This window comes from Globicephala melas, chromosome 10 (genome assembly GCF_963455315.2).
Source record: "Globicephala melas chromosome 10, mGloMel1.2, whole genome shotgun sequence".
Classification (NCBI taxonomy): Eukaryota; Metazoa; Chordata; class Mammalia; order Artiodactyla; family Delphinidae; genus Globicephala; species Globicephala melas.
The window spans coordinates 82589803-82615477 of record NC_083323.1 but is presented as its reverse complement, the minus strand read 5'-3'; the positions used below and the strand labels follow the sequence as shown (position 1 = coordinate 82615477).

The window sequence follows — 25675 nt, the reverse complement described above, 5'->3', positions numbered from 1 at the left end:
AAGGCCGTGAAGAATACAAGTGAAGTTCTCATGTTCACTTTGGAGATAACCAAACTGCATATCAGAAGGGTAGATTGCCTTGACCAAAGTCACATCTAAAAAGAGGCAGCTTTTTGGCTGGCTGTCCATGGTTAAGACTCCGCGCTTCCAATGCAGGGGACACGGGTTGGAACTAAGATCCCACATGCCGCGTGGCACAGCCAAAAGAAAAATAATAATAATAATAAAATAAAATAAAATAAAAGGAGGCAGTGCTGGTACTAGAACCCAAGTCTTCAGACCACACAGAGCACTTAACAGATGTGAAAGTAGAAAGCAGTCTGTGTAGTCTATATCCATCTCTGCAATTACTGGGGCTCTTGATCAATTTGTTTAATTCGCTGTTAGATTTTATTACAAAATGAACAAAAAAATACAAGTTGATTTTGCACAGGTAGCTTTTTGGTCTAAATGATGGCATGATTAGAATACTAGGTATTTTCAATCAGGTATGTTTGTAACTTACTCTCTCATTTCCTCCCTTTTCTAGACTGAGCATTTATTGAAAAATATTATAATTTTTAATAACTTATAATAAAATAACAAATTACGAGAGAGGAGAGAGAGAAAGGGAAACCTCTTCTTTACATGAGAATGCCAATGGACCAATGCTGCGAATAATATAATTAGATCAGTCAAGGGATGCTAAAATCATCAGATGAAAGGTGGCTGGAGAATGAGATAGCCACAGTCTCAAAGTATCATGCCACAGATTACATACTAATTAAAAAGGGGGAGGGAATTCCCTGGTGGTCCAGTGGTTAGGACTTGGTGCTTTCACTGCCGTGGCCTCAGTTCAGTCCCTGCTTGGGGAACTAAGATCCTGCAAGCCACGTGATGCAGCCAAAAATCATAATAGTTTTAAAAATTAAAAAATTTTTAAAACTAAAAAGGGGGAAATATCCCTTTACAAGGAGAGAAGTCCTGGCCATCACCTTCACCAAGTGATCAAACTTAACATGTTCATGGAGGTACAAGCAAACATTATGTGTCTCCTGATGGGAGGCAATGAGGACACAATCTCAGCTCAGTGGTATTCTTACCGAGAGGTTTAACCTGGACCCAAAAGAAAAAACTAGACAAATCCAGAATGTGGGGACATCCTACAAGACAACTGGCTGAAATCTTCAAAACAGACAGTGTCATGAAAAAGAACAGCAGCAAAAAAGGGATAGTTCTAGGCTGGAAAGAGACAAATGCAATGTGTAAACAACAAAACCAATAAACACAAAGCTATGAAAAATATTCTGAGGCCAACTGGAACAAGCAGCATATGGACTGGAAATGATCTCACTGCAGTAATTTTAATTTTCTTAAGTGTGCTATTTGGAGAATGTCCCTATTCCTGGGACATGAAGTATTTTGGGTGAGAAGTATCATCACAGCTGGAATTTATTTTCACATGATTCATCACTTGAGAGAAAGTTAAAGCACATGAAAAGCTTAACCACTGATGAATCTAGATAAAGGACATACAGGTTGTGTTTTGCATATTCTGTCATCTCTACAGTAAGTGTGATGGTGGCTAACTTTATGTGTCAACTTGGCTAGGCTATGGTGCCCATTTGTGGGACACCATACTCCAAACTACTGTGGAGGTAGTTTTTAGATACGATTAACATTCAAATCAGCAGACTTTGAGTAAAGCAGGTCACCTTCCGTAGTGTGGGTGAGCCACAACGAATCAGTTGAAGGCCTTAAGAGGAAAAAAAAAAAAAAAAAAGACTATGTTTTCCAGAAGAAGGAATTTGGCCTCAAGACTGCAACACAGAAACGCTCCTTGAGTTTGTAGCCTACCTGGTCTGTCCTGCAAATTTTAGACTTGGGACTACAGCATCAACTCTTACCAGAATTTCCAACCTGTCAACTTGCCCTATAGATGTTGAACTTGCAAGCTCGCAAAATCGCATGAGCCAATTCCTTAGCCTAAATCTCTCTCTCCATATATGTCCTATTGGTTCTATTTCTCTGGAGAGCCCTGCCTAATACAGTAGGTTTGGAAGTCCTCTAAAAAAAAATTGTGGAGAAATTATAAAAATTCATACATATATATAAATTTTTCACTTGTCTGTAAAATGTGGGACAGAATAATTAAAAAACACATACAACCTTTAAACCCCACTTCAACTCTGAGTTACAGTCTTCATCCCCTTATTAAAAATTTTGCATAAAACAATAGTTATTTGGTTTGAGTTAAATTTCATCTCTTCAAGAAAGCTAAATACTATATGATATCGCTTATATGTGGAATCTAAAAAATATAACAAACTAGTGAATATAAAATTTAAAAAGCAGACTCACAGATAAGAGAACAAACTAATGGTTACCAGTGGGTGGGTGGGCAATACAGGGGTGGAGAGGGGGAGGTACAAACTATTGGGTGTAAGACAGGCTCAAGGATGTGTTGTGCAACACAGGGAATAGAACCAGTACTTTGTAATAACTTTAAATGGAAAGTACCTTTAAAGATTGTGTAAAAATAAAAAATTAAATTGAAAAACATTTCACGAATTCCCTGGTTGTCCAGTGGTCAGGACTCTGTGCTCTCACTTCCAAGGGCCCGGGTTCAATCCCTGGTCGGGGAACTGAAATCCCACAAGTTGCGTGGTGTGGCCAAAAAAAAAAAAAAAAGAAACAAAAACAAAAGAAAAATTTCAGCTCTTTGGTGATGATGAAATGACCAAAAATCCAATTATGGGGGAAAAAAAAGGAGAACTCAAGGTGATTTATATAGACAAGCTCTACGTAACAGTACTGGGAAAACTGAGAATATTATTATTTATCCTTAAAATATTTGTCCGAGATTCCAGTTAAACGTGGTGTAATACAAGCCCATTTCTCCACAATCATTCCAGAAACTCACTGAAACAACAGTAATTTTTAAAGTGTAATCCACAGGAGAAAGAGAATAGGAGACAATAGTACCGAGTGACGTCAGCCATTCTGGAAGGCAGAAAGCGGAAAGTGAGAAATCACCAACTCTGTAGCCTAGAAGGAACTGAAACCACATTGCAAAGGCGACACTGAAGAAAATCTGATTTCCTTCACAGAAGCTCAGAAAGACTCAGAAGAGAGGCACCAGGGATTTTAGAGCTGAAGTAGGGAGTTTTGATAAAAATCTGCATAACCATTACTGAATGGCATTAGCTTGGGATGAGTACAATCAGTAAGAGTTTTATTTTTCTCTCACCACCACCCTCAACCCCACTTTTTAAAACCTAGCTCCCATGTGGAGACGACCAGGCCGATCCTGTTGTGTTCCCAGTCACTTTTAAGTATGAGTCCAATCTCGTTTTCAAGCATTTAAAAGACCCAGTATGAACTGAAATGAAACTTCCACATCACATTGACGGCTGTTTCTCCCTGATCAACCCTCACCCCAAACCCAGCATGGAATGTGGCCTCCTATTTTTTCACCACTCTCCTTGTTCCATCTTCTCTCTACTCCGCAGCTGCAATTTCTGGATCCCCCAGGGTCATGTGCACCAGCAACAAGAGGAAACGGGAACAGACTTGTCTAGGACCATTGTATTCTGGCGTTGCCCTCCCACCCCGTCCCATGGCAAATGGTCAAATGCTGGCTTTTAATAGCATCATAGGGCATCTGTGGATGCTTCACACACCTGTCTTCTCTTACCGCCCCACCAAAGGAGACCTCTGCCCTGCAGTTCCCCTCCGCAGTAGTGCACACCCTGCCTCACCTCCGATGGGGCCCCTTCAGCTCTGACGCTGGCATTATACCCCCTAAGCAGCCTCTGACAGCTGGCCTCTCCTTGCCCCAGAAAGCATCCTTCTTGGACAGGATCCTTTCTGGCTGATTCTGATATGGCTCCTTTCCTAAGAATCCTCATAGCTCATGGCATCTTTGCCACACAAAACTCTGGAATTGTAAACTGCATCCTCTGAAGACCTCTCTTGACTCTTTCATCACAGGCAGCACCAGCCAGCCCTGACTGACCCAGGGGAGAGTCAGACACTGGTATATACCCCACCCCCAAATGCCAGGGAACACAAATAAAGTGCGCTCAAGAAATCTCCAGGCTCCTCTCCAGACCCTTTCAGCAAAGGGACCCACTGATCTCCTCACAAAGTTTTTGGTGAGGATCCTGTAGGAGACATGGGAGTATCCCATTGGCTTGGAAATGCCAAGCACACCTTGCTTGGCCAACAATTTTTTTCCAAATAATGCTTTTCTTCCCTGCCTGCTCAATCTCCAGCCTTCTGTTCAATATAAATTGGAGATAAGTTAGAAGTTTATAGAACTAATCTTGCTGTCCTTTAGGAAGTTCTTTGGATACATCAAAAATGTCTGCTTGGAATGTATAGGTACTTGTCTCTCTGTGTTCCCTACAGGATCTGCTGGGGATTGGTTCCAGGACACCCCCTCAGACACCAAAATCCGAGGATGCCCAAGTCCCTTATATAAAACCACGTAGTAGAGTCGTGGATTTGGAGGGTCGACTCTACTAGAGCCTCAGTGGAGACCATGGTCCCATTTAACATCCTGTCTTACCCATATAAGGTTCATATACACCTACCTCTGGGGTTCCACACCCACCTAGCCCAGCCAGGTTACTACGTCTTCCTAACTCCAGCAGGAAATGAGAGATTTAGTCACTGGAGGAATGAGCCACAAGAGATCCAGGCTTAAGGGAATCTAAACACTTTCCAGGGAAAATAATGAAAATCCACACACTAAATAATGAAACCACTAGTTCCCTACAGTGGTCCACAAAACATAGGCAGAAGGTCCTATGCAGATTGGATGATTCTTCCTGAAAAAACTATATAACACTCTGAGAAAAGACCTAGAATTAAGGATACTTGGGAATCCTCCAATGAAATGGCCTAGTCACTTCCCCGTGGTCATAAAACTGTGAAATGGACCAGAGAAGGCACCAAGCATGTGTACAGAGTTTCCCAGAGGCTTCTTGCTGCCTCATTCTTAAATATAGATGGGTTGGCACAGGTCACCAGATATTTGAAGAAAGCCTCCTATGTGAAAGGTAACCCCCTCTTCCCAAAAAACAGAAACAAATAAGAGGTATAGAGGAGGAACAATACAGAGAGTAGGAAGAAAATGTTTTAATTATAATTAATTTCCTCAGAAATATAAAAAAGATATTTCATCCATGAAACAAGAACATGATGTTATTATTTAAATAATTAGGGAATTTTTAATGGTCTTAGAAATATGAAGACCAAAGGTTTTTAATTCAAGGAAGAGGTTGGAAGATAACATTGATGAAATCTCCCCCCTTCCCAAATTGGACATTCGGGGAGAAATTTTTTTAGAGGATCAGTCAAGGCAGTCTAACAATAAACAAATAGGAGATTAAGAAAAAGAAAAGAAGAAAGAGGAGGGGAAGAAATTATCAAAAGATATATGACCAGAAAATTTCCTAGGATGAAAGGACTCATGTCATCGTAAAGTTTCCAAACACAAGCAATAAAAAGAGATCCTGAATACTTCTGGAAAGAACAAAAATAGGTTGCATGAAAAAAGGATCTGAAATAAGAGCGCCCTTTGACTTCTCATTAATGACACAGGAAACTAGAAAATAATATAGTAATTCCTTTAAAATTTGGATGCAAAATCATTTCTAACTCAGAAAGGTGTTCATAATCAAGTATCAACCTAGTGTGATAAAACAAAAGCATTTTCAGGCATGCAAGGAATCAAAACACTTACCTCTTATGTACTCTTTAATTAGAAACTACTGAAGGATATGCTTCACACAAATGAGGAAGTAAACTAAGAAAGAGGAAGCCATGAGATTCAGAAATCTGGGGGCCTAACACAGAGGATACAGGATGCCAAGGAGAAGTCTTAGAAAGACAGCTGTGCAGCTGTCCTGAAGAGAAACCAGGACAGATTGGAACAAGAACAAGAAGGGTGGCAGAAAAAAAATAGTCCAGGAAAAATAAAAAAGGACTGACAGATAAATGGATACACTTGATCTATGCAAAATTATAGAGGCTATTTGAGAGTTGGGAATAATTCGTAATAAATATGTAGTAAAGTGAGCAAATGGAAGAAAAGAATGCAATAATTAACTACAGGAAAAACAAAAGGTTGTGTAAGGAAAAAAATGTAACCATAATATACTATCTGACTCACCAGTGACTTTTTAAAATGTAATTCCATCTGTTGCTCAAATGATCCACTGCACTTTGAATAAAATCCACACTCCTTACCATGGCTTAAAGGAGTATTCATGATGTGGCCCTATCTTGAAATTTTCTCCTCTCTCACTAAACTCCAGGAAGTTTAGTAAGCTAACTCTGTTGCTCAGTACCTCCAGATCACCCCATGGTTTTTCATGGTACTCAGATCTTAGCACAAAACTCACCTTCTCTGTGAGGCTTTCCCTGACCAGCCAGTATAAATTAGTATTGGCTTCCCCTCAGCTCTATCACTATGACATCACTTCATTTTATTTCCTTGCTACTGCATCACTAATTGACATATTTTATTTGTTAGCATATGAGAGTAAATTAGAATAACTTTAGTTAATATTTACGTAGTACTTATTTCAAACCACTGATAGAAGGGCTCTACATGTGTTATTTTATTCAATCCTCACAGCATCCTGTGGGGTAGGTACTATTATTACCACCATTTTATAGATAAGAAAACACACCAGCAGCCTGGTCCCAGATTTTGCCCATAACCATCATGTTACGTGGCCTTTCCCTATGAGTGCCATGAGAGTGTTGACTCTGCCTGGTATTCATTCTCATAGCCTCAAGACCTCGAGCAGTGCCGGATGCTTACACAGTAAGTACTCTTCAAATATTTGTTCAGTGAGTGCATCATAGTAATCTGAAGTCATCATCTTGAGGGAAATGAGAAGAAGGGTGTGGATGTTCTTCCTTCTTTGCTATTAGTTATATCACCACATCTCAGTTTTGTTTACCTTTGGGCACCAGCTGCTCTGGTTCTTCTAGTTTTTGGATCTCTTAATCAAGAGATTTCTATCTTCCTTACAGGCTTTGGGTCCTTTGGTGGCTCCATCACATTACTATTATCTCTCCTTTTCTCCCTAATCCTGTTAACACTGTATTAACTTGTCTGCTACCCAAGGACTGAAGGACGAGATGGCCCTGCCCTCTGGTCTGTGCCCAGGGTGAAATGGATGTGATGGTGATTGTCTCTTGGACCAAGTGGATCCAGTGAGTTGCCTAAAGGGCATCTGGAAGACTCATTGATGGAGTGGTGGAGGAAGAGCAGGAAGCCAGAGACCACTCCTCACTGGACCTTTAGTCCAGGGAGAAATCCAGAGTGCATTTCTGGAGAAAAAGATGATCTGGTCCCAAGGGACACTAAGACAAAACATTCCAGAGAGGGTTTAGACAGCCAGAGAGCTCAGGTGGCCAGGAAAGGGAGCTCTGTAAGAGGGCAACATGTGTTTCCATTTACAGGCCCCAAAGACCCTAAACAAAGTCCCAATAAAACCAACTCATTCCTCTACCTTTTCCACACCACCACCACCCCACTAGTCCAAGCACCATCACCTCTTCTTTGCATGTCCACAGTCTCCTAACTCAGCCTCAACCAGAGCGTGCTTTCCTAATGGTGAATCTCCTCACGTGAGCGTCTTTCATAATCTGAAGAGTCTGAGAATTTCCCAACCCATCAAGACCTGGTTCCTTCGGGCTTAACAGTTCTCCCCTCAACATACCTCTTTCCTTTTGCATTTTACTATAATCAGAAAGAAGAAACCAGGCTGCAACTTCAAGACTTTGCTTGGAAATCTCAGCTAAATATCTCAGTTCATCACTTACAAATTCTGCTTTTCACATAACTGTAATACACAAACCCACTAAGCTTTCTTCTACTATATAATAAGGATCCCCTTTCCTCTGGTTTCCATAAATATATCCTCCGGTACTTTCAGAGCCCTCATCAGCGGTGCTTTTAACATCCATATTTCTAACAATCGGTTCAAGACAATGTAGGCTTTTCCTTTTGTACTCCTCAAATTTCTTCCATCCTCTGCCCAATGCCCAATTCAAAGCCACTTTCGCATTTTCAGGTATTTGTTACAGTAGCACCCCATTTCTAGGTGCCAAAATCTATATTCATTTTCTATGGCTGCTGTAACCAATCGCCATACATTTTGTGGCATTATCTTGCGGTTTTGGAGGTCAGAAGTCCCAAGGTGTCAGCAGAGCTACATTCCTTCTGGAGGCTGTAGGGTGAGAATCTGTTTCCTTGCCTTTTCCAGCTTGTAGAAGCCACCTGCGTTCCCTGGCTTATGGTCCCTTCTCCATCTTCAAAGCAAGCAGCGTAGCATCTTCAAATCTTACTCCCTCTGTCTTTCCCCCCAACCTCTGCTTCCATTGTCACATCTCCTTCTCTTCCTGTGACCCTCCTGCCTTCCTTGTGTAGACCCCTGTGATTACACTGGCCCCAACCAGAAAATCAAGGATAATCTCCCCATCTCAAGAGCTATAACTTAGTCATACCTGCAAGATCTCCTTTACCATAAAAGCTTCAGAGGATTGAGCCACAGACGTAACTGGGGGTTCATTACTCAGCTTACCACACTCACCAACCACTTATGCTAAGCCACGTATTGGATTACATGCATTTACACAGTGGAAAAAAACTGGATATGCTCCTTGCCCTCAAGAAATGTATGATCTAGTGGGAGAGTCAGATATCAATCCCAAAACCGTACAGATAATCACACCAGTAAATAACTGTAAATTGTAATTAGTGCTCTAAAGGACTGGGAATCACTGGGGGGTTGTGAGGTTATCTCTGAGGTAGCGACATTCAGTCTGAGGCTGGCAGGGTGATAAGAAGCCAGCTGGAGACTTCCCTGGTGGTCCAGTGGGTAAGACTCCGCACTCCCAGTGCAGGGTGCCCGGGTTCGATCCCTGGTCAGGGAATTAGATTGTGCACGCATGCCGTGCACAATCTAATTCCCTGACCAGGGATCCCCATTTGCTCATTTTGTGAGCAAAATGTGATTTGGTGAATTTAACGGACTGCAAGGTTGCCAGTGGTGTGAGTTCTAATAGTTCATTCCTCAAGGATGTTGGGTACTCAGGCCTCTGTATTTACCAGTGGTCTGGAAGGGAGACCAGGCACGCTTTTCCTCATGGTCTTTTTTTTATTTTTTATATTTTTTTTGCGGTACGCGGGCCCCTCACTGCCGTGGCCTCCCCCGTTGCGGAGCACAGGCTCCGGACGCGCAGGCTCAGCGGCCACGGCTCACGGGCCCAGCTGCTCCGCGGCCTGTGGGATCTTCCCGGACCGGGGCACGAACCCGTGTCCCCTGCATCGTCAGGTGGACTCTCAACCACTGCGCCACCAGGGAAGCCCTCCTCATGGTCTTTTACGGTAAAGGAATGAGTGATTGAATCTAGGTCCAGAAGTCTGGGGGTGGGTGAAAGTGGACCACGTATGTGCCTAAAACACTCTTACTTCCTTGTTCACCTGACCTTCTCTCATGCTTCTGCTCAAACATCACCTCCACTGATTTCAAGCCTTCCCTGATTTCTCTGACTAATCTTTTCCATGTACCACAGTACTTTGTGCAGACTGCTGCTGTAACCCGCATTATACTTTATTGTGTTACTTTTTACATATCTCTTTCTGAATAGAGCAATTTCTCAAGAGTATGAATAATGCTTGAATTATTTCCATTCGCCTATTACCTGGTATAAAGCCTGGTAGTCTTAGTAAGAGCTACGTGTTTAATTAAATGAAACTCAAGTCAATCATTGTTTGCTAGTCATCATTATAAATGTCAGGTTTCAAGAAGAGTTTGTATACTTTTTTTTTTTTTGGCTTGTAAACAACAGAAGTTTATTTCTTATAGACCTGGAGGCTGGGTAGTTCAAGACCAAGGCAGATTTGGTGTATGGTGAGGGCCCACTTCCTGGCTCATAGAAGGCCATCTTCTCTCCTGTGTATTCTTAATATAATAGTTACTGTAAAGTTTGTTGTACATATTATGTTTACCTGATTTCTCAATAGATAATTTTTAAAAAATTTTAATTTTACATTGGAGTATAGTTGATTTACAATGTTGTTAGTTTCAGGTGTACAGCAAAGGATAATTTTTAGTTAGTTATAATTAAATATAATAGTTTGGAGATTTTGTCAAGAAATATATCCTTGGTCTTAACTGATTGTGCTGAATTAACCAGAATTTCAGATTTCCTTGATAATAGCTCTAGAGTCAAATTAATTCCACTCCAAGGGATTTCCATTGTTTTGTTTTAATTTCAATTTTGAATGCAATAAACTCACATGGTCAAAAAGCAAATGTACAAACGTATACAGTGAAAAGGCTCATGGAGATTTTCCTTTAATCTGTGTATAGAGAGCTCACTCATTCTTTCCTCCATTAGTTGTTTTTTTCCTTTAACCTCATTCTTTTTGTTTTTTTTTGACTGCATTGGGTCTTCATTGCAGTGCGCGGGCTTCTCATTGTGGTGGCTTCTCTTGTTGCCGAGCACGGGTTCCACGTGCGTGGGCTTCAGTAGTTGCGGCATATGGGCTCAGCAGTTATGGCTCACGGGCTCTAGAGCACGGGCTCAGTAGTTGTGGTGCAGGGGCTTAGTTGCTCTGTGACACGTGGGATCTTCCTGGACCAGGGCTTGAACCTGTGTCTCCTACATTGGCAGGCGGATTCTTAACCACTGTGCCACCAGGAAAGCCCCAAAAGACAACATTAGGATGCTGGGAATGAGGGGTCATTTGCAACCACATTATCTTAACTACATAGTCTGAGATAGATTTAATAGCTCAACATCATTGTTAATACTTAGTTTAATTAAAAGTGCCTTGTATTTACGTGTACATGTGTGAAATGACATACAAATGAGAGTATTGACTGCAGCATTGTTTGTAATAAGAAAAGATTGGAAGTCACCTACATATTCATCAGGTGTAAAAGAGAATGAGGTCCGGGCTTCCCTGGCACAGTGATTAAGAATCCGCCTGCCTATACAGGGGACACGGGTTCAAGCCTTGGTCTGGGAAGATCCCACATGCCGCAGAGCAACTAACCCTGTGGCCACAACTACTGAGCCTGCACTCTAGAGCCCTCGAGCCACAAGTACTGAGCCCACGCACCGCAACTACTGAAGCCCACGTGCCTGGAGCCCATGCTCCGCAACAAGACAAGCCACCGCAATAAGAAGCCCGCGCACTGCAACAAAGAGTAGTCCCCCCCCCTCACCACAGCTAGAGAAAGTCCGCGCACAGCAACAAAGACCAACGCAGCCAAAAAAAAAAAAGTTGTCTTTTAACATCAAATGGTAGACTGATGGACTACTGTGAATAAATGTTCTGAGAACATTGGTCAAGAGGAGGAAAGGTGCCGGTAGACCAGCAGACACAGTGTTAATGTAAGAGGCATGCATGAAATAATTAAAGGAGCACAAGACTTATTGACATTCTCTATCTACATATTCACTGAACTACTGACATTACTAATTAGAGCAAATAGAATACAGAACTAAAAGGAAAGGAAAATAATTATCAGGAAACTTTTAAATAGTGAATATAGTAAATGGCAAAATTGTCCACAGGAGATTTGAGAAGTCTTGGTTCTTTAGGTTTTTAAGTGGAATAGAATTGAAAGCTAGAAAAATAAACTCAAAAGAACAATCCTTCTTTAGCAGAAGTAAACGCCTAAAATGACCTAATAGATTTTTTCTTTCAAAATTCCAATATTCAATGAACACTGCTTCTAAGTGCCTCTTTTGTTGGATTTGTCTGTTATGCACTAATTAGTTTGCTTAAAAACTGCTTTGTTTGCAAACAACAACAAAATCCCCATGTTAAACAGTATTGGAATTTGTTAACATTCCTAGACACATGACTTTGTTCTATATTCTAAGTCAGTTCCTTGGGATGTGGCAGGGACGCTTTCTCCTTTACATACTGCGTAAATCTGAAGACGGTAGCGATTTAGTGGACTGGCGTTGTTGAGTTTGATCCTTATGATTTTCATGGGTCCAGTTCATATTGTTATGTAGCATCTTTTTGAATGAACTTTCCCAGAAATGTGTGCAATGAATGCTTACAATCTATGTACAGTTTCACCACCCCTAAAAAATCAATCAGGAAAAACTAGCTGTATAAATTGAATTTGGCAATAAGCATTAAAACATGTAATTACTAACTGTTGTCTGGTTTTATAACCCTCTATCTTTTGGGAGTCAATTAAAACTTTGACTTCAAATAAATCCAGACGTGGAAAAAAATGTATCTGCTGTTTGAAAACAAAGAAGTATAAAACAGAATCAATTAATCTGGATCTAGGAAGTCTAGAAAGTGGTCATTGATTTACCTCAACCAATATCTGTAAGAGCCCCAATGATGGTACAAGGTTCACGGAAGAGAGGAAATGTGAGTGCAGAAATTGCAAGATATGATCAATATCTTATTTCCTGACTTGAAAAGGTAACCCTACTCTTACCTTACCATCTTCCACCCATACTCATTCTACTGTAAAACAAGTCACTTTCTCAAAAAGTGCCTGGGGGCTGAGCCACATGGTGAGTGGCATGATGGAGGGCACAAATGGGGAGGAGGTATGAGGAAGAAGCAGTTAGAAATGAATATATGGAAATGCAAAAGCTCATTTTGAGGAATAGCAAATCCTCCATAATGATTGGAGGAGCACATCCACATAGAAGAGAGGATAGATTAGAAAAAGGCCTCACGCACTAACTTCAGTTCAGTAGACAATGGTGAAGTCATAGAGGTATTTTGAGTGGGTGAATGACATAATCAAAATAATGCTTTAGGAAAATTAAGAAAAAATAATCTTGAGACCAGTTGAGAGACTTTTGAAATAATGCAAGCAGGAAGTAATGAGAGCATAAATCAGTACACCAGCAATGGGAAAGAGAGAACATACAGAAACAGATAAAACAGAATCCGCAGGATATGGTATCTGAATGTAGGGGATAAGAGAGTAAGAAAGAAGTGAAAGATGGTTGGACTTGGGCCAGATATCCACCCTTGCTGTAATTAGCTGCGGCTGAGGCAGTGGTCATCTGGTAGCAACATAGCCATGTAGACCTATTTGGGTAGGGAAGTTACCAATGAAATGGGAAGGGTAGGCACCCCAAACTACTAAACTCTGCTAAGAAATTGTGTACTAACCCTGTTTAATAAAAACAGCCATGCATGCACTTCAAAATGAGATGAACAGATGCAACAGGAAGGCTTCCTGGAACCTCCCTTCTCTGACTAAAAGCAGAAACTTCTGAGAAAAGAGGACTGCCAAAAATCTCCTCTCCTGAAGAAGTTTTACAGCCATGAAGAAGACAGAAAGTCAGTACTGAGATGGACCTGCACAAATATTCCCCCACTAGTATCCCCCATATACTTACCTTCCCACAGTTTGCTGCCCTTGGAAACTTAAAACGTTTGCCTTTACAAATTTGTTTCTCTTTGTTAAGATGCTATATAAACCCAAGTTCTAACCACCCCTTGAATTACTCATCACTGAGTTTCTCCTGTATGTATGCAAGCTGCAAGAGCTAATAAACTCTGGTTTTCACTTGCTAATCTGTCTTTTGTCAGCCTAATTTGCATGATACCAGGAAATGAACCTAAAAGGAAAGAAGAAAATTTTTTCTCCCTCCACTACACTATGTACTTTAAGAGATAAAAAGAAGAAACTGATAACTCATGTGTTGCTAAAAGGCAAAGAAAATAATTGCTTGCCTTTTGGACTAAAGGCAGGTATTTTCAATATTCAAAGGGCAGTGTGGCTCTCTTGCTTATATATTTACATATCTCAGCTGATTTCAGGTGCAAGAGCCAGTAGCACTCCACTGTTCTAAATAACTAGATCATTTCAGTATTTTCCACTAGTCTTTCATGCTGTATGGACTGCATTGCCTTGGTTTTAACAATAAATAATTTAGATGTAAAATTTTGTGCCTATGTGTAATTGTGCATTTTGCTGAGGTGATTATCCATTCTTCTAAGATTTGCAAAGTGACATCAGACCCAAAAAGAGCTAGAACCACCGGTGAGGGAGACAGCACACTGGACTAGGAATCAAATATATCTAGTTTCTCGTAATGTTGGGCAGTTTGTGATCTTAAACAATTTAAGTGAGTTTTCTGATCTTCATTTTCCTTGCCTGTAAAATGGGAGTTAATAATAGTCGCCATGCTTTCCTCATATGACTGTTTTTTGTTTGTTTTTTTTTTGCGGTACGCGGGCCTCTCACTGTTGCGGCCTCTCCGGCTGCGGAGCACAGGCTCCGGACGCGCAGGCTCAGCGGCCGTGGCTCACGGGACCAGCCGCTCCATGGCACGTGGGATCTTCCTGGACCGGGGCACGAACCCGCGCCCCCTGCATCGGCAGGCAGACTCTCAACCACTGCGCCACCAGGGAAGCCTCATATGACTGTTTTGAGGTTACAATTCAATGTTACGTAACTTATATAGCATTTAAAAATATAAAGCATCTCACTTTTGTTAAGCAAAGAAGTCCTTCCCAAAACCTGGATGTGTTTCTACTATGAACACCAACACTAACCTTGCAAGTACAAACCATTCACTAACCCTGAAAACCATGGAATCCCTGAGCAATGCATTATTATGCTTCCCCAAGTGACCTTACAGCTCCATTTTAACTCTACCTTTTATCTTCAAAGTTCAAAGAAACATTTACTGTGATTTCAGATTCCTGCGCTAATATCTAGTACTAAAATCAAAACAATATAACTTTGAATCTGAATCAGGTAAAATGAAATGAAATGTACTAGGCAAAATTGCCCTTTAATAGAGATGGAATGTTAACAACTGCTGAGTGATCATCGTGTGCAAATCCACCCTTGGCCTTATGCCGGAAATCCATTGAGGTCTTTGCTGGTCACGTAAGAGACATTTGTAGCTTGTTTGGTTTAGAACATCCCAACAGGTGCCCCTTCTGTCTAGATTTATAAGGAGTCAAGCAGAATTTGAACTCTAATTATGTCCTAGGATTCTTAACCATCTCCAGTCAAAATAGCAAAAACATTTCTCAGACTAGGGGATAGACTGTACATGCAATTGATCAAATATTCAGATCTACATATCAAAATTTAAAAAACTAATGAATTGGTTCTTTTGAGATGAAATATAAGACTATTAATGGAACTAGGTGAATTTTTCAATCACATGTTTTTCAGTATGACTTTTCCTGATTATTGCTTGTTGTAATGTAATTCCCTCTATTTTTTTTTTTTTTTCACTTGTCTTCCTTTTTCTTCTCTTCTTGATCTTTTCCCTAAATTTCTGGAGCATGATTATCTCTTTTTTTACGATTTTCTTTCTCCCATTAATCACTGAACATGAGAGAAATATTTTGCAAAATGGCTTTTCCCACAAAAGGGGCATGGCCTATATGACAATAGGAAAATATTTATATGCTATACTGTATTAAGAAGGTGATCCAGTTTCTAAGTTATTTTAAGGATGTAAGAGTCAATTTCTAGGGTACTATTATTCATCTTGTAGATTTGAGAAGACTGATTGGAAACACAGGCGCAGCTGACACATCATGAACCCCTGTGTGATAGAAAAGACTGATTCTGCGGTGGCTTCATCTTTACAACCGACATTGCGAATCATAGACTAGATCTTATGATTAAAATGTGTACAAATATTTACAGTTACGTTTAGGAATCAGAGCATCCCAAATGCTTCATCTGGAAACATTTTAAACATTTGAGTTGCACCCAAGTTTGACGTACATGGATTCCAATTTCAGTAGCCTTAGTTGAATGGCCACTGACATGTATTACCAAATGGGCTACAGAGACTCAGTAAAGTCCATCAGTAGGAATGTTTACCATATGTCACTTTAAGTGTTTAGAGCATTTGGACAGCTGTTAAGGGGATAAAGTTACAACACAAAGGCTGCCCACGTTTACAACTGTAAAGTGAGCCGACCAGCCATGGTATCCTCCTGTGCTCAGAAAGAATGATGTACCATATAGGAAGTGGAGGCTGCCTGGGATAATGATGTCTATCATGGGAGGTACCAGACTCTCACTCTAATGGGGTAACTAAATCCCCTGGGGCATAATAAGGCTGAACATTCCACTGGGTTTCCGTAGTGTGGCATCTGTTAGTTAGAGGAATTACAGTTGCCAAGCCTAAAATAAGACAGAGAAAACTCTTCATTTTCATCTTTCTACACCCATTCAGGAGAGGCCATTCAGAGAAGCAAACAACCAGAAACCCCCAAAGATATACCTAACCCGAACTCTCACAGTGCCCACAGTTTAGAAACAACTCTTCATTTATGCACAGAAAAAGTTTACTCATAAGCCTAGACCTCTCAGGTTATACTATCCAGCTGTGCACTTCTTTAAAAAATTACAGAACCTTCAATTTAATAGAGTCAGGAGCCCAGAAGAGGGAATTCTCCGGGCCCGCAATGACAGCAGAGCCCAACGAGAAGAAGAAAGACTCCAGCAGCAACCCGGTCAGTGAAAAGCCATGGACTCTGTTTACTAGAGCCGTTCCAATGTCCTCCCCTCTATAAAGACTTCTTTCCTTGCTGTGCAGAGACTTGCTGGTGGCTGGCCTTGGTCGCGAACCCCGAATTGCAATTCTCCGCTGATACCGAACAAACCCATCTTTGCTGGAGAAATATTTGCTGCAGTCTATCTGTTTTAGGTCAACCCTTCCCTGGTCTATCTCTTAATATTAGAAATAATGAACTGAAGGGGAGCAGAATAGATCACCCCTAAAATATGCCTCTTTGGCAGAACGATTATTTTGAACTGATTGTCTCTGAAAGGCTGCAGACACAAAAGAATATTTGAAAACAGAGTAGAAGTTGCATTTACAAGGGAAATCCCCATTTGTAAGGGTGTCTCCCTCTCTGTACCAAGAAGATACCGACTTAAATCTGTAATTTTCTGTGCATTTTCTGATAACCTCCCATAACTGGTTTGCTCCACTGCTCCAGCATCTTTCTTTTGTCTTTAGCTGAAGATGATATTTAAGGCGATAGCTTGGGCCATTGCAGGGAGTGACTCAGTTTTCCTGGGTATCTTTCATGTATACATGTTATTGTGACTCAGTTTTCCTGGGTATCTTTCATGTATACATGTTATGAAACTTCTGGGGTTGTTTTCCTGTTAAGCTGTGTTTTATTACAGGGATCTCTTAGCCAAGAATCTAGAAGGGTAGAGGGAAAATTATTTTTCCTCCCCTACAGAACTAAAAGTCCTGACCTGATGTAAGGGATAACATCTAAAATTATGAAAATAATTGGGAGATACACAACTACTGAAGGAAACCATAACTTGATTTTAATTCTTAGCATAAACCTCTGTAACAATCAGAGGACTGTTCTCAACTTTTTTCACAAGATTTTAAGCCCATTTCAAATGATTAGACCTTCTCAGTTTCAATGAGCTAACAGGCAAGATCAATTCTTGCATACAAACGGAAAATTTTCTTAACTCATCTTCCTTTCTCTCTGCAGTTCTAAAATTAAATGAAGTTATTTATTATGGAAGCTCACTAAATGAAATATTGGCCAAAATTAAACTCTCATTTTTTGTTCTCCCTTTTTCTTTTTTTTCTTTCTCACCATTGCAGGTTCTACCAATGCCCTTTTGTTAGGCCTGCTTAACTAGCTATGCATCTCTGAGCCTGGCCTGAGGGGCCACATCCTGTGTGTGGAATGTGAATCCCCTCTCCCTGCTCCACGTCCTGTTGGGCCCCCTGCGCGCGCGCACACACACACAAACAGCCCTCTCCCTTCATTTAACCATGCATCCCTGCCAATGACTTCTTATCTCTGTCCTTTCAGATATGTGTCTCTTGTAAATCTCCACCTTAATTCAGTAAGTTATAGTATGTAATTACCATTTTTATACACAGCCTATTCAATGTATACGCTATTTTACTCACTCGGTTGCCCATTCTGTAAGTGTCCATCTTAAAATAATAGCTCCCAGGCAAGATCATGTCTGGAAAATTTGCTGAGGACAGAGCCTATCATGGTGTCTTGTGCAAATAACTTTTTTTTTTTAAAATGACCTAAGTATGAGCAATACTTAGGTAAAAGATTAGTAGAAAGGTTTTTTGAAATAATAAAAACACACTTAAAGGAACCTTAAGTACTCCTTAGATCATGCCTAAAAGACATAAGCATTTCTTTCTTAATCTTAGTAAGATATCAGAAAACAGAAATGAGACTACTTGAAGATATCTTCAGTTCCTGTGTTATAAAAAGTACATCGTAAAAGGGAAGGGGGTTTCGGACTCATGTTAAAGCACCCGTGAACTTACAGATAATCAGCTACATACAGATAATCAACCACAGTTCCACATGGTACAGGGGAAAGTTGGAAAAGCAAGACTGTTTATTCTCATAATTTTCTCCTTTTACTCACTAATTCAATACTCAATCAAAGTGTATTTTTCAGCTGAAAGTAGACGGCATGAGCAAGTCAGAAATAGAATGTCTTAACTCTAGAAGAGGAAGGCTGCTGAATTTTTCACCGCGGCGCATTTGCATATCTCTTCTTAATACAGAACTACGTTTCCACTCATTTCCTGCCTAATCATAGTGGAAATTTTTGTTTGGTGAAAAGGCACCATTGACATATTATTTCTCGTAAGTGAAACTGTAGACTGGAATGGGTTGTGGATAAGCCCAGTTGAAAACCATACTTATCTCCCTCCTTGGAAACTCTTGAAACTCAGCTTTTTTTTCTCCTCAAAGTTCAGACTGCATATAGGAATCTCCTACTTCCAAGATGTTAGAAGGCAGGACTACTTGCCCATCCTTCACTTTCCTTTAAAAAAGCTGCCCTTCAGTTTTTCATATCATTGCAGTTTTCCAGCGTGTAGGACCAGGAAAACAGAACCCTTATATCTGTTCATTTCTACACATAAACCTTCCCAAGGAATAGGCAGCTGGGCTAATTATCCTTTATTAGCATAAGAATAAAAGACCCTAGGGTGTTCTTGAATAAAAGGATGCCCTTAGGCTTCTTTGATTTGTAACTCTTAGAAGCTTGACTATTCACAAGAAACAAAGTAAGACAAGCCTTCTGTTTTAATAGCGGCGAGACAGCCCCCCTTACCTAGTTCTGCACCTCCCTCTTTTATAACGTAACACCGAGCAGAAAACCCGTTTACAGCCAGTGACATCCCCCAGACCTCTCCTCCGAAATTCCCCACCTCCTGTGCATCTTAGAAAATTGAGAAGAGCTTCCTCTTCCTTTCCGCGCTTCAAAACAGGCAGGGGAAGGAGCTGCGAGCAGCCTTTTATCTCGGTTCACGAATGCAGTTGTGAAAGAGCTTGAGGCGGGCGGTACATCCTGTGAGCGGGGGTTAAGCAGAAGTCTGAAGAGAAGAAGAATGTAAGGTCCTGTCCGACGATGACTGATAAGGGAAAAATTGCAAATGTTTGCGTGGCAAGAAACCGTGTGGTCCTTCCTCCGTCCCCTTTCTGCCAACTGTGCGTTTGAGGAATCGCAGGCTCAATCCACACACACATTTTTGTAAAAGTACAGTCAGAATCATAAGCAGTTACCTTCATTGTTCGGTCGGCCGTGAGAGCAGCTCGAGGAGAGCGGAGGCAAAGGCGCTGCGTCCCAGGCGTTCCGGGCGGCGCGAGTCTGGGGAAGTGGCTGGAGTGGCGGCGGGCACACGTGGCGGGCGCCTCGCAGACTGACCCTGGCAGCGGCTATCGCTGGCCCTCCTGCAGATTGCATCAGCAGGAAGAGTCTTGAGGCTGTGTTTCCCCCAGACGGGCCCCAGTGGGTAGAGCCTCTTGCGCACGAAAATTCTGACCCGGCGCCCAGTCCAGACCCTTACCCACCGCTCACTCCTGGGGGTGGAGGATGCCAGCTTTTCAAACGCGTAACCCCTGAAATAGTGCCTGGGTGTGCGTATATCATTGATGTGGGGATGTCAAAGAAAAGGAGAAAAACAGGTCACAGATCATGATTGTCATTCCCTCCTTAGCTGGCTGCCTGCCCGCCTCACTTTCCACTCCCCAGAGTAACTTTCCTGCATGCCCCCATCAACACAAATGTGTGTGTGGATGCTTAACTAAATTTGGTTAGGTGAATGAATGATAGAGTCTTTCATTTGATAAATTTATTGAGTTTTTTTTTTTTTTTTTTTTTTTTTTTTTGGTGTCTCTGCGGGGTTTGTGGGATCTTAGTTCCCGGACCAGGGATTGAACCCGAACCCTGGGTGATGAAAGGGCGGAGCCTTAACCACTGAACCGCCAGGGAATTCCCTGAACTCTTATAAAGTGCCAGGTACTGGGCAAGATTCTAGGGGTAGAGTGGTAAAAAAAAAAAAAAAAAAAAAAGTGATACACATGGAGCTTATATTTTATTTTTTGCGGTACGTGGGCCTCTCACTGTTGTGGCCTCTCCCGTTGCGGAGCACAGGCTCCGGACGCGCAGGCTCAGTGGCCATGGCTCACGGGCCCAGCCGCTCCGCGGCATGTGGGATCTTCCCGGACCGGGGCACGAACCCGCGTCCCTTGCATCGGCAGGCGGACTCTCAACCACTGCGCCACCAGGGAAGCCCACGGAGCTTATATTTTAGAGTGGGAAACAGAAAATGAACATGAATCAGGTAGCAAAATGTCCATCAACTGATGAATGGATAAATAAAATGCGGTATATTCACACAAAAGAATATTATTTGGTAATAAAAATAAATGAACTACTGATACATGCTATAAAATGAATTAACCTTGCAAACATTACACAAAGTGAACAAAGCCAGTCACAAATGATCACAAATCATAATTCCATTTATCTGAAATACCCAGAATAGGAAGATCCATAGGGACAGAAAATAGATGGTTGTTGCCAATCTAGGGAGAGGGGGGAGTAGAGAGTCGCTGCTAATGTGTACAGGGTTTTTTGGGGGGATGATTAAAATGTTCTAAAATGCAATTGTGGTGATGGTTGCACAACTCTGTGAATACAATAAAATAGAATTATACTCTTTAAACAGGTCAATTGTATGAAGTGAATTATATCTCAATAAAGGTGTTATTTTTTAAAAATCAGGTGGCAAGTAGAAAATTTTATGGGGATAAATAAACCATGGTAAAGGGTTAGAGACTGATGGGGTGATAGGCCTAAATGAATTAATGAGTAAATTCTGAACCATGCCTGGCAATGACTTCTAGATCCAATGACTTTCCTATGTAAGCAACAAAGGAAGAGAGAAGGTGGTATAAAGGCAAAGAGCTTGAAGGGAAGCTAGAAGTAAAGCAAAAGAGGAATTGTGGGAATTAACATCTACAGAAGAATATGAGAACAATCTCTCTATGGCTGTCTGTTCTCCTATTTCCCTCTGATGTTGAGAGGAGTGTCCCACAGAGGTCCCTCATTGCAATATGCAAACATTCCGCAAACTTCCCTCCTGGACACCAAAAATGCTGTTTCCCAAATGAAGAGGGTCATCGGCAGCCAAGATTGTTATGCTGTCAGTGGCGCTACACTTCAAGAAAGTCACAGTTAAAAGATATTAAAAGAAGTTGCATTCTTTAAACTTGATGTATTCCATATCTTTATCCATGGGCAGTGGGCTTTTTGTTTGTTTTGTTTTTGTGTGTATGTGTTTGTGTGTTTTTCTGAACTCGAAGAAGAGACAGAATTTCTAACAGTTCCCAGAGACACTAACTTTGAGATTGATTTCAAAGCCCCAGACAGCCCAGCTCCATTTTGTCATCACTGTCATTAAAAAGTCTGTTACTGGGCTTCCCTGGTGGCGCAGTGGTTGAGAGTCCGCCTGCCGATGCAGGGGACATGGGTTCGTGGCCCGGTCCGGGAAGCTCCCACATGCCGCGGAGCGGCTGAGCCCGTGAGCCATGGCCGCTGAGCCTGCGCGTCCGGAGCCTGTGCTCCGCAACGGGAGAGGCCACAGCAGTGAGAGGCCCGCGTACCGCAAAAAAAAGAACAACAACAACAACAAAAACGATCATCTAAGTTTTCTCCTACATTATCTTCTAGGAGCTTTTGTAGTTTTGTGTTTTACATTCAAGTCTATGATCCATTTTGAGTTAATTTTTGTGAGAGGCATAAGATCTGTGTCTAGATTCATTTTTTTTTTTTTTTACATGTGTATGTCCAGTTGTTCCAGCATCATTTGTTGAAGAGACTATCTTTGCTCCATTGTATTGCCTTTGCTCCTTTATCAAAGATCAGCTGACTATATTTATGGGGGTCTATTTCTGGGTTCTCTATTCTGCTCCACTGGTCTATTCTTTTACCAATATCATACTCTCCAGACGCTTGTAGCTTTACAGTAAGTCTTCAAGCCTGGTAGTATTAGTCCTCCAACTTTATTCTTCTTCAATATTGAGTTGGCTATTCTGGGTCTTTTGCCTCTCCATATAATCTTTATAATCAGATTGTCAATACCCCTAAAATAACTTGCTGCAATTTTGATTAGGATTGCATTGAATCTATAGATCAGTTTGGGAAGTACTGATATCTTGACAGTGTTGAATCTTTTGATCCACGAACATAGAATATCTCCCCATTTATTTTATTATTATATTTTTCATTAAATTTATTTATTTATTTTGGCTGTGTTGGGTCTTCGTTGCTGCATGTGGGCTTTCTCTAGTTGCATCAAGCGGGGGCTACTCTTTGTTGCGGTGCACGGGCTTCTCACTGCGGTGGCTTCTCTTGTTGCAGAGCGTGGGCTCTAAGCACGCGGGCTTCAGTAGTTGTGGCACGTGGGCTCAGTAGTTGTGGCTCACGGGCTCTAGAGCGCAAGCTCAGCAGTTGTGGCACATGGGCTTAATTGCTCTGTGGCATGTGGGATCTTCCCGGACCAGGGCTCGAACCCGTGTCCCCTGCATTTGCAGGTGGATTCTTAACCACTGCACCACCAGGGAAGTCCTCCCCATTTATTTAGTTTGATTGTATTCATCAGAGTTTTATGTCTTTCTTATATAGATTTTGTATATATCTTGTTAGATTTATACCAAAGTACTTCATTTTGGGGGGTGCTAATATAAATAGTATTATATTTTAAATTTCAAATTCCATTAGTTTATTGTTTGTATATAAGAATGCAATTGACTTTTTTATGTTAACCTTATGTCCTGAAACCTTGCTAGAATGACTTATTAGTTCCAGGAATTTTTTTTTTCGTAGATTCTTTCAGATTTTGTACGTAGATGATCATGTCATCTGCAAATGAAGACAGTTTCATGTCTTCCTTCCCTATCTGTATGCCTTCAATTTCCTTTTCTTGACTCATTGCATTATCAAGGGCTTCCAATAAAATGTTGAAAAGGAGTGGTGAGAGGGGATCCTTGCTTTGTATCTGATCTTGGTGGGAAATCTTTGTCAACGAAAATTAAATTAGCCATCAAGTTAAGAAGAAAAAAAGGGGATTTTTTTCGAGCCAAACTGAGGATTATAACCCGGGAAGCAGATTCTCAAAGCTCTGAGAACTGTTCTGCCTGTTAGAAGTCAAAGGCATTAATCATATACATTTTTGAGACAAAGGATCAACCATCAAAATGACATACTGGTAGTTTACCAAGGATACATAGTCCAGATAAGCACGTACAAAGCAAGCATCAAGTCACTAGGACCTCCTACAGAGCTGGGAAAGAACACTATTCTTTTAAGAAGTTACTTAGCTAGGGTAAGAAGAAAGAAAAAAAAAATTGGTCTTTATGGTTGAGCGGCCCCTCCCAACTTTGAGGAACTGTGGTTAATGTGTAATGCAGTTGCACCCTGCACATTCGGGAGGGAAGAGGCCCAAACAAACACAGAGAGAGAATTTTATGTTTAATTTTTTCTTGTTCTGCCTTAAAACACAAATTTTATTTCATCAGCTTCACGTTTCTCACCATTAAGTACAATGTGATCTTGAGATATTTTGTGGATAGTCTATCAAGTTGAGAAAGTTCACCTCTCTTCCTAGTTTACTGAGAGTTTTTATCATGAACGGGTATTGAATTTTGTCAAATACGTTTTCTGCATCTATTGATATGATCGTGTGGTTTTTCTTTTTTAGTTTGTTGATGTAATGGATCACATTAATTGATTTTCAAATGTTGCACCAGTCTGGCATATCTGGAACAAATACCACTTGGCTGTGGTATATAATTCTTTTTATACTTTCTTGGATGTGATTTGCTAACATTTTGTTGAGGCTTTTTGCATCTATTTCATGAGAGATATTGGCCTGAAATTTTCTTTTCTTGTAATGTCTTTGTCTGGTTTTGGTATTAGGGTAATACTGGCCTCATAGAATGAGTTAGGAAGTATTCTGTCTGTTTGTATCCTCTGAAAGAGCTTGTAGAGAGTCGGAATAATTTTTTTCCTTAAATGTTTGGTAGAATTAACCAAGGAATCCATCTGGGCATGTTGCTTTCTATTTTGGAAGGTTATTTATTATTTATTCTGTTTCTTTAATAGATATAGGCCTGTTCATATTGTTATTTTTTCTAGTGTGAGTTTTGGCAGATTGAATCTTTCAAGGAATTGGTCCATACTCTTTTTAGAGACATTATAATTTAATGTATTAATGATTTACAATCTAATTTATTAATATTTCACCTTCTGTTCTCAGTGATAGACACACAGGCCTCAGAGAATTTACAACTTCTGTTCTCAGTCACAGGTCAAAAGTCAATATAGAAACACAAAAACTCTCCGGTCATATCTCAAAGAGCTATTCTCCTTCCCAGTGGGCACAAAATATTTTCTGAATTGACTTGTGCTCATGAATAGACAAATACAGAAACAAAAAATGACTAATAGACCATATTCGTTGTCTGTCACGTTTCACCCAGTGGAAGATTGATCCTCATCATTCTCAGAGAGATCACCAAGGGGGCAGATGATGGAATCAGATCCTCAGTTATTGCAATTATTGCTGCCACCAATGAGGAGATTGCCACCATGTGCGTCACATGGAAGTGACGCCTAAAAGTCCATTACTCACGACTTCCTGGACCATACTGTAGAAAAAATGTGTTCCAACCACTATTTCCTAAGGACTCAGGAATATACAGGGTGCTCTCTCAATTATAAAACAAAGACCCAGCTAGTGGTCCAGGACCAGCTGTGTGTTGCGGCAGCTCCACTGGCTCACAAGAGCCATTCCTAGCTTTGCAGCCAGGGACTCCATCTTGGTAGCTCATCATTGGCTACATTGGAAGTATTTATACCACAGAAGTCAGTAGATGCTGAAAATAAGCCCCTGTGCCACTTCAAAGAACCAGTTGTTAAACATTTACCACTCTTTTTTTTTTTTTTTTTTTTTTGCGGTACGCGGGCCTCTCACTGTTGCAGCCTCTCCCGTTGCGGAGCACAGGCTCCGGACGCGCAGGCTCAGCGGCCATGGCTCACGGGCCCAGCCGCTCCGCGGCATGTGGGATCCTCCCGGACCGGGGCACGAACCCGTGTCCCCTGCATCGGCAGACGGACTCTCAACCACTGCGCCACCAGGGAAGCCCACCACTCTCTTTTATCCACTGGTTTCTGGACCTAGTAATGAAAAGACAAATGGCCCAAATCACAAGTTAAACAGAATGTGGATAGATTAGTAGATTTGGCCAAGAAAAGAAATAAAAACAAATACACAGAATTAAAAGAAAAGGAGACTGAGGGAGAGAGTCAGC

General features: G+C 41.1%; 1 protein-coding gene across 1 annotated transcript in view; it reads right to left on the bottom strand.

Moving 5' to 3' along the window:
• Window positions 1–19604, bottom strand: part of BCAT1 (branched chain amino acid transaminase 1) — a 269064-nt gene extending 249460 nt beyond the window's left edge. The window contains exon 1 of the mRNA XM_060305916.2: window positions 19583–19604. Within this exon, the coding sequence (XP_060161899.1) occupies window positions 19583–19588 (6 nt within the window). The 5' untranslated portion in view covers window positions 19589–19604. The remainder of the gene's footprint in view (window positions 1–19582) is intronic.
• Between the last annotated feature and the right edge of the window lie 6071 nt (window positions 19605–25675).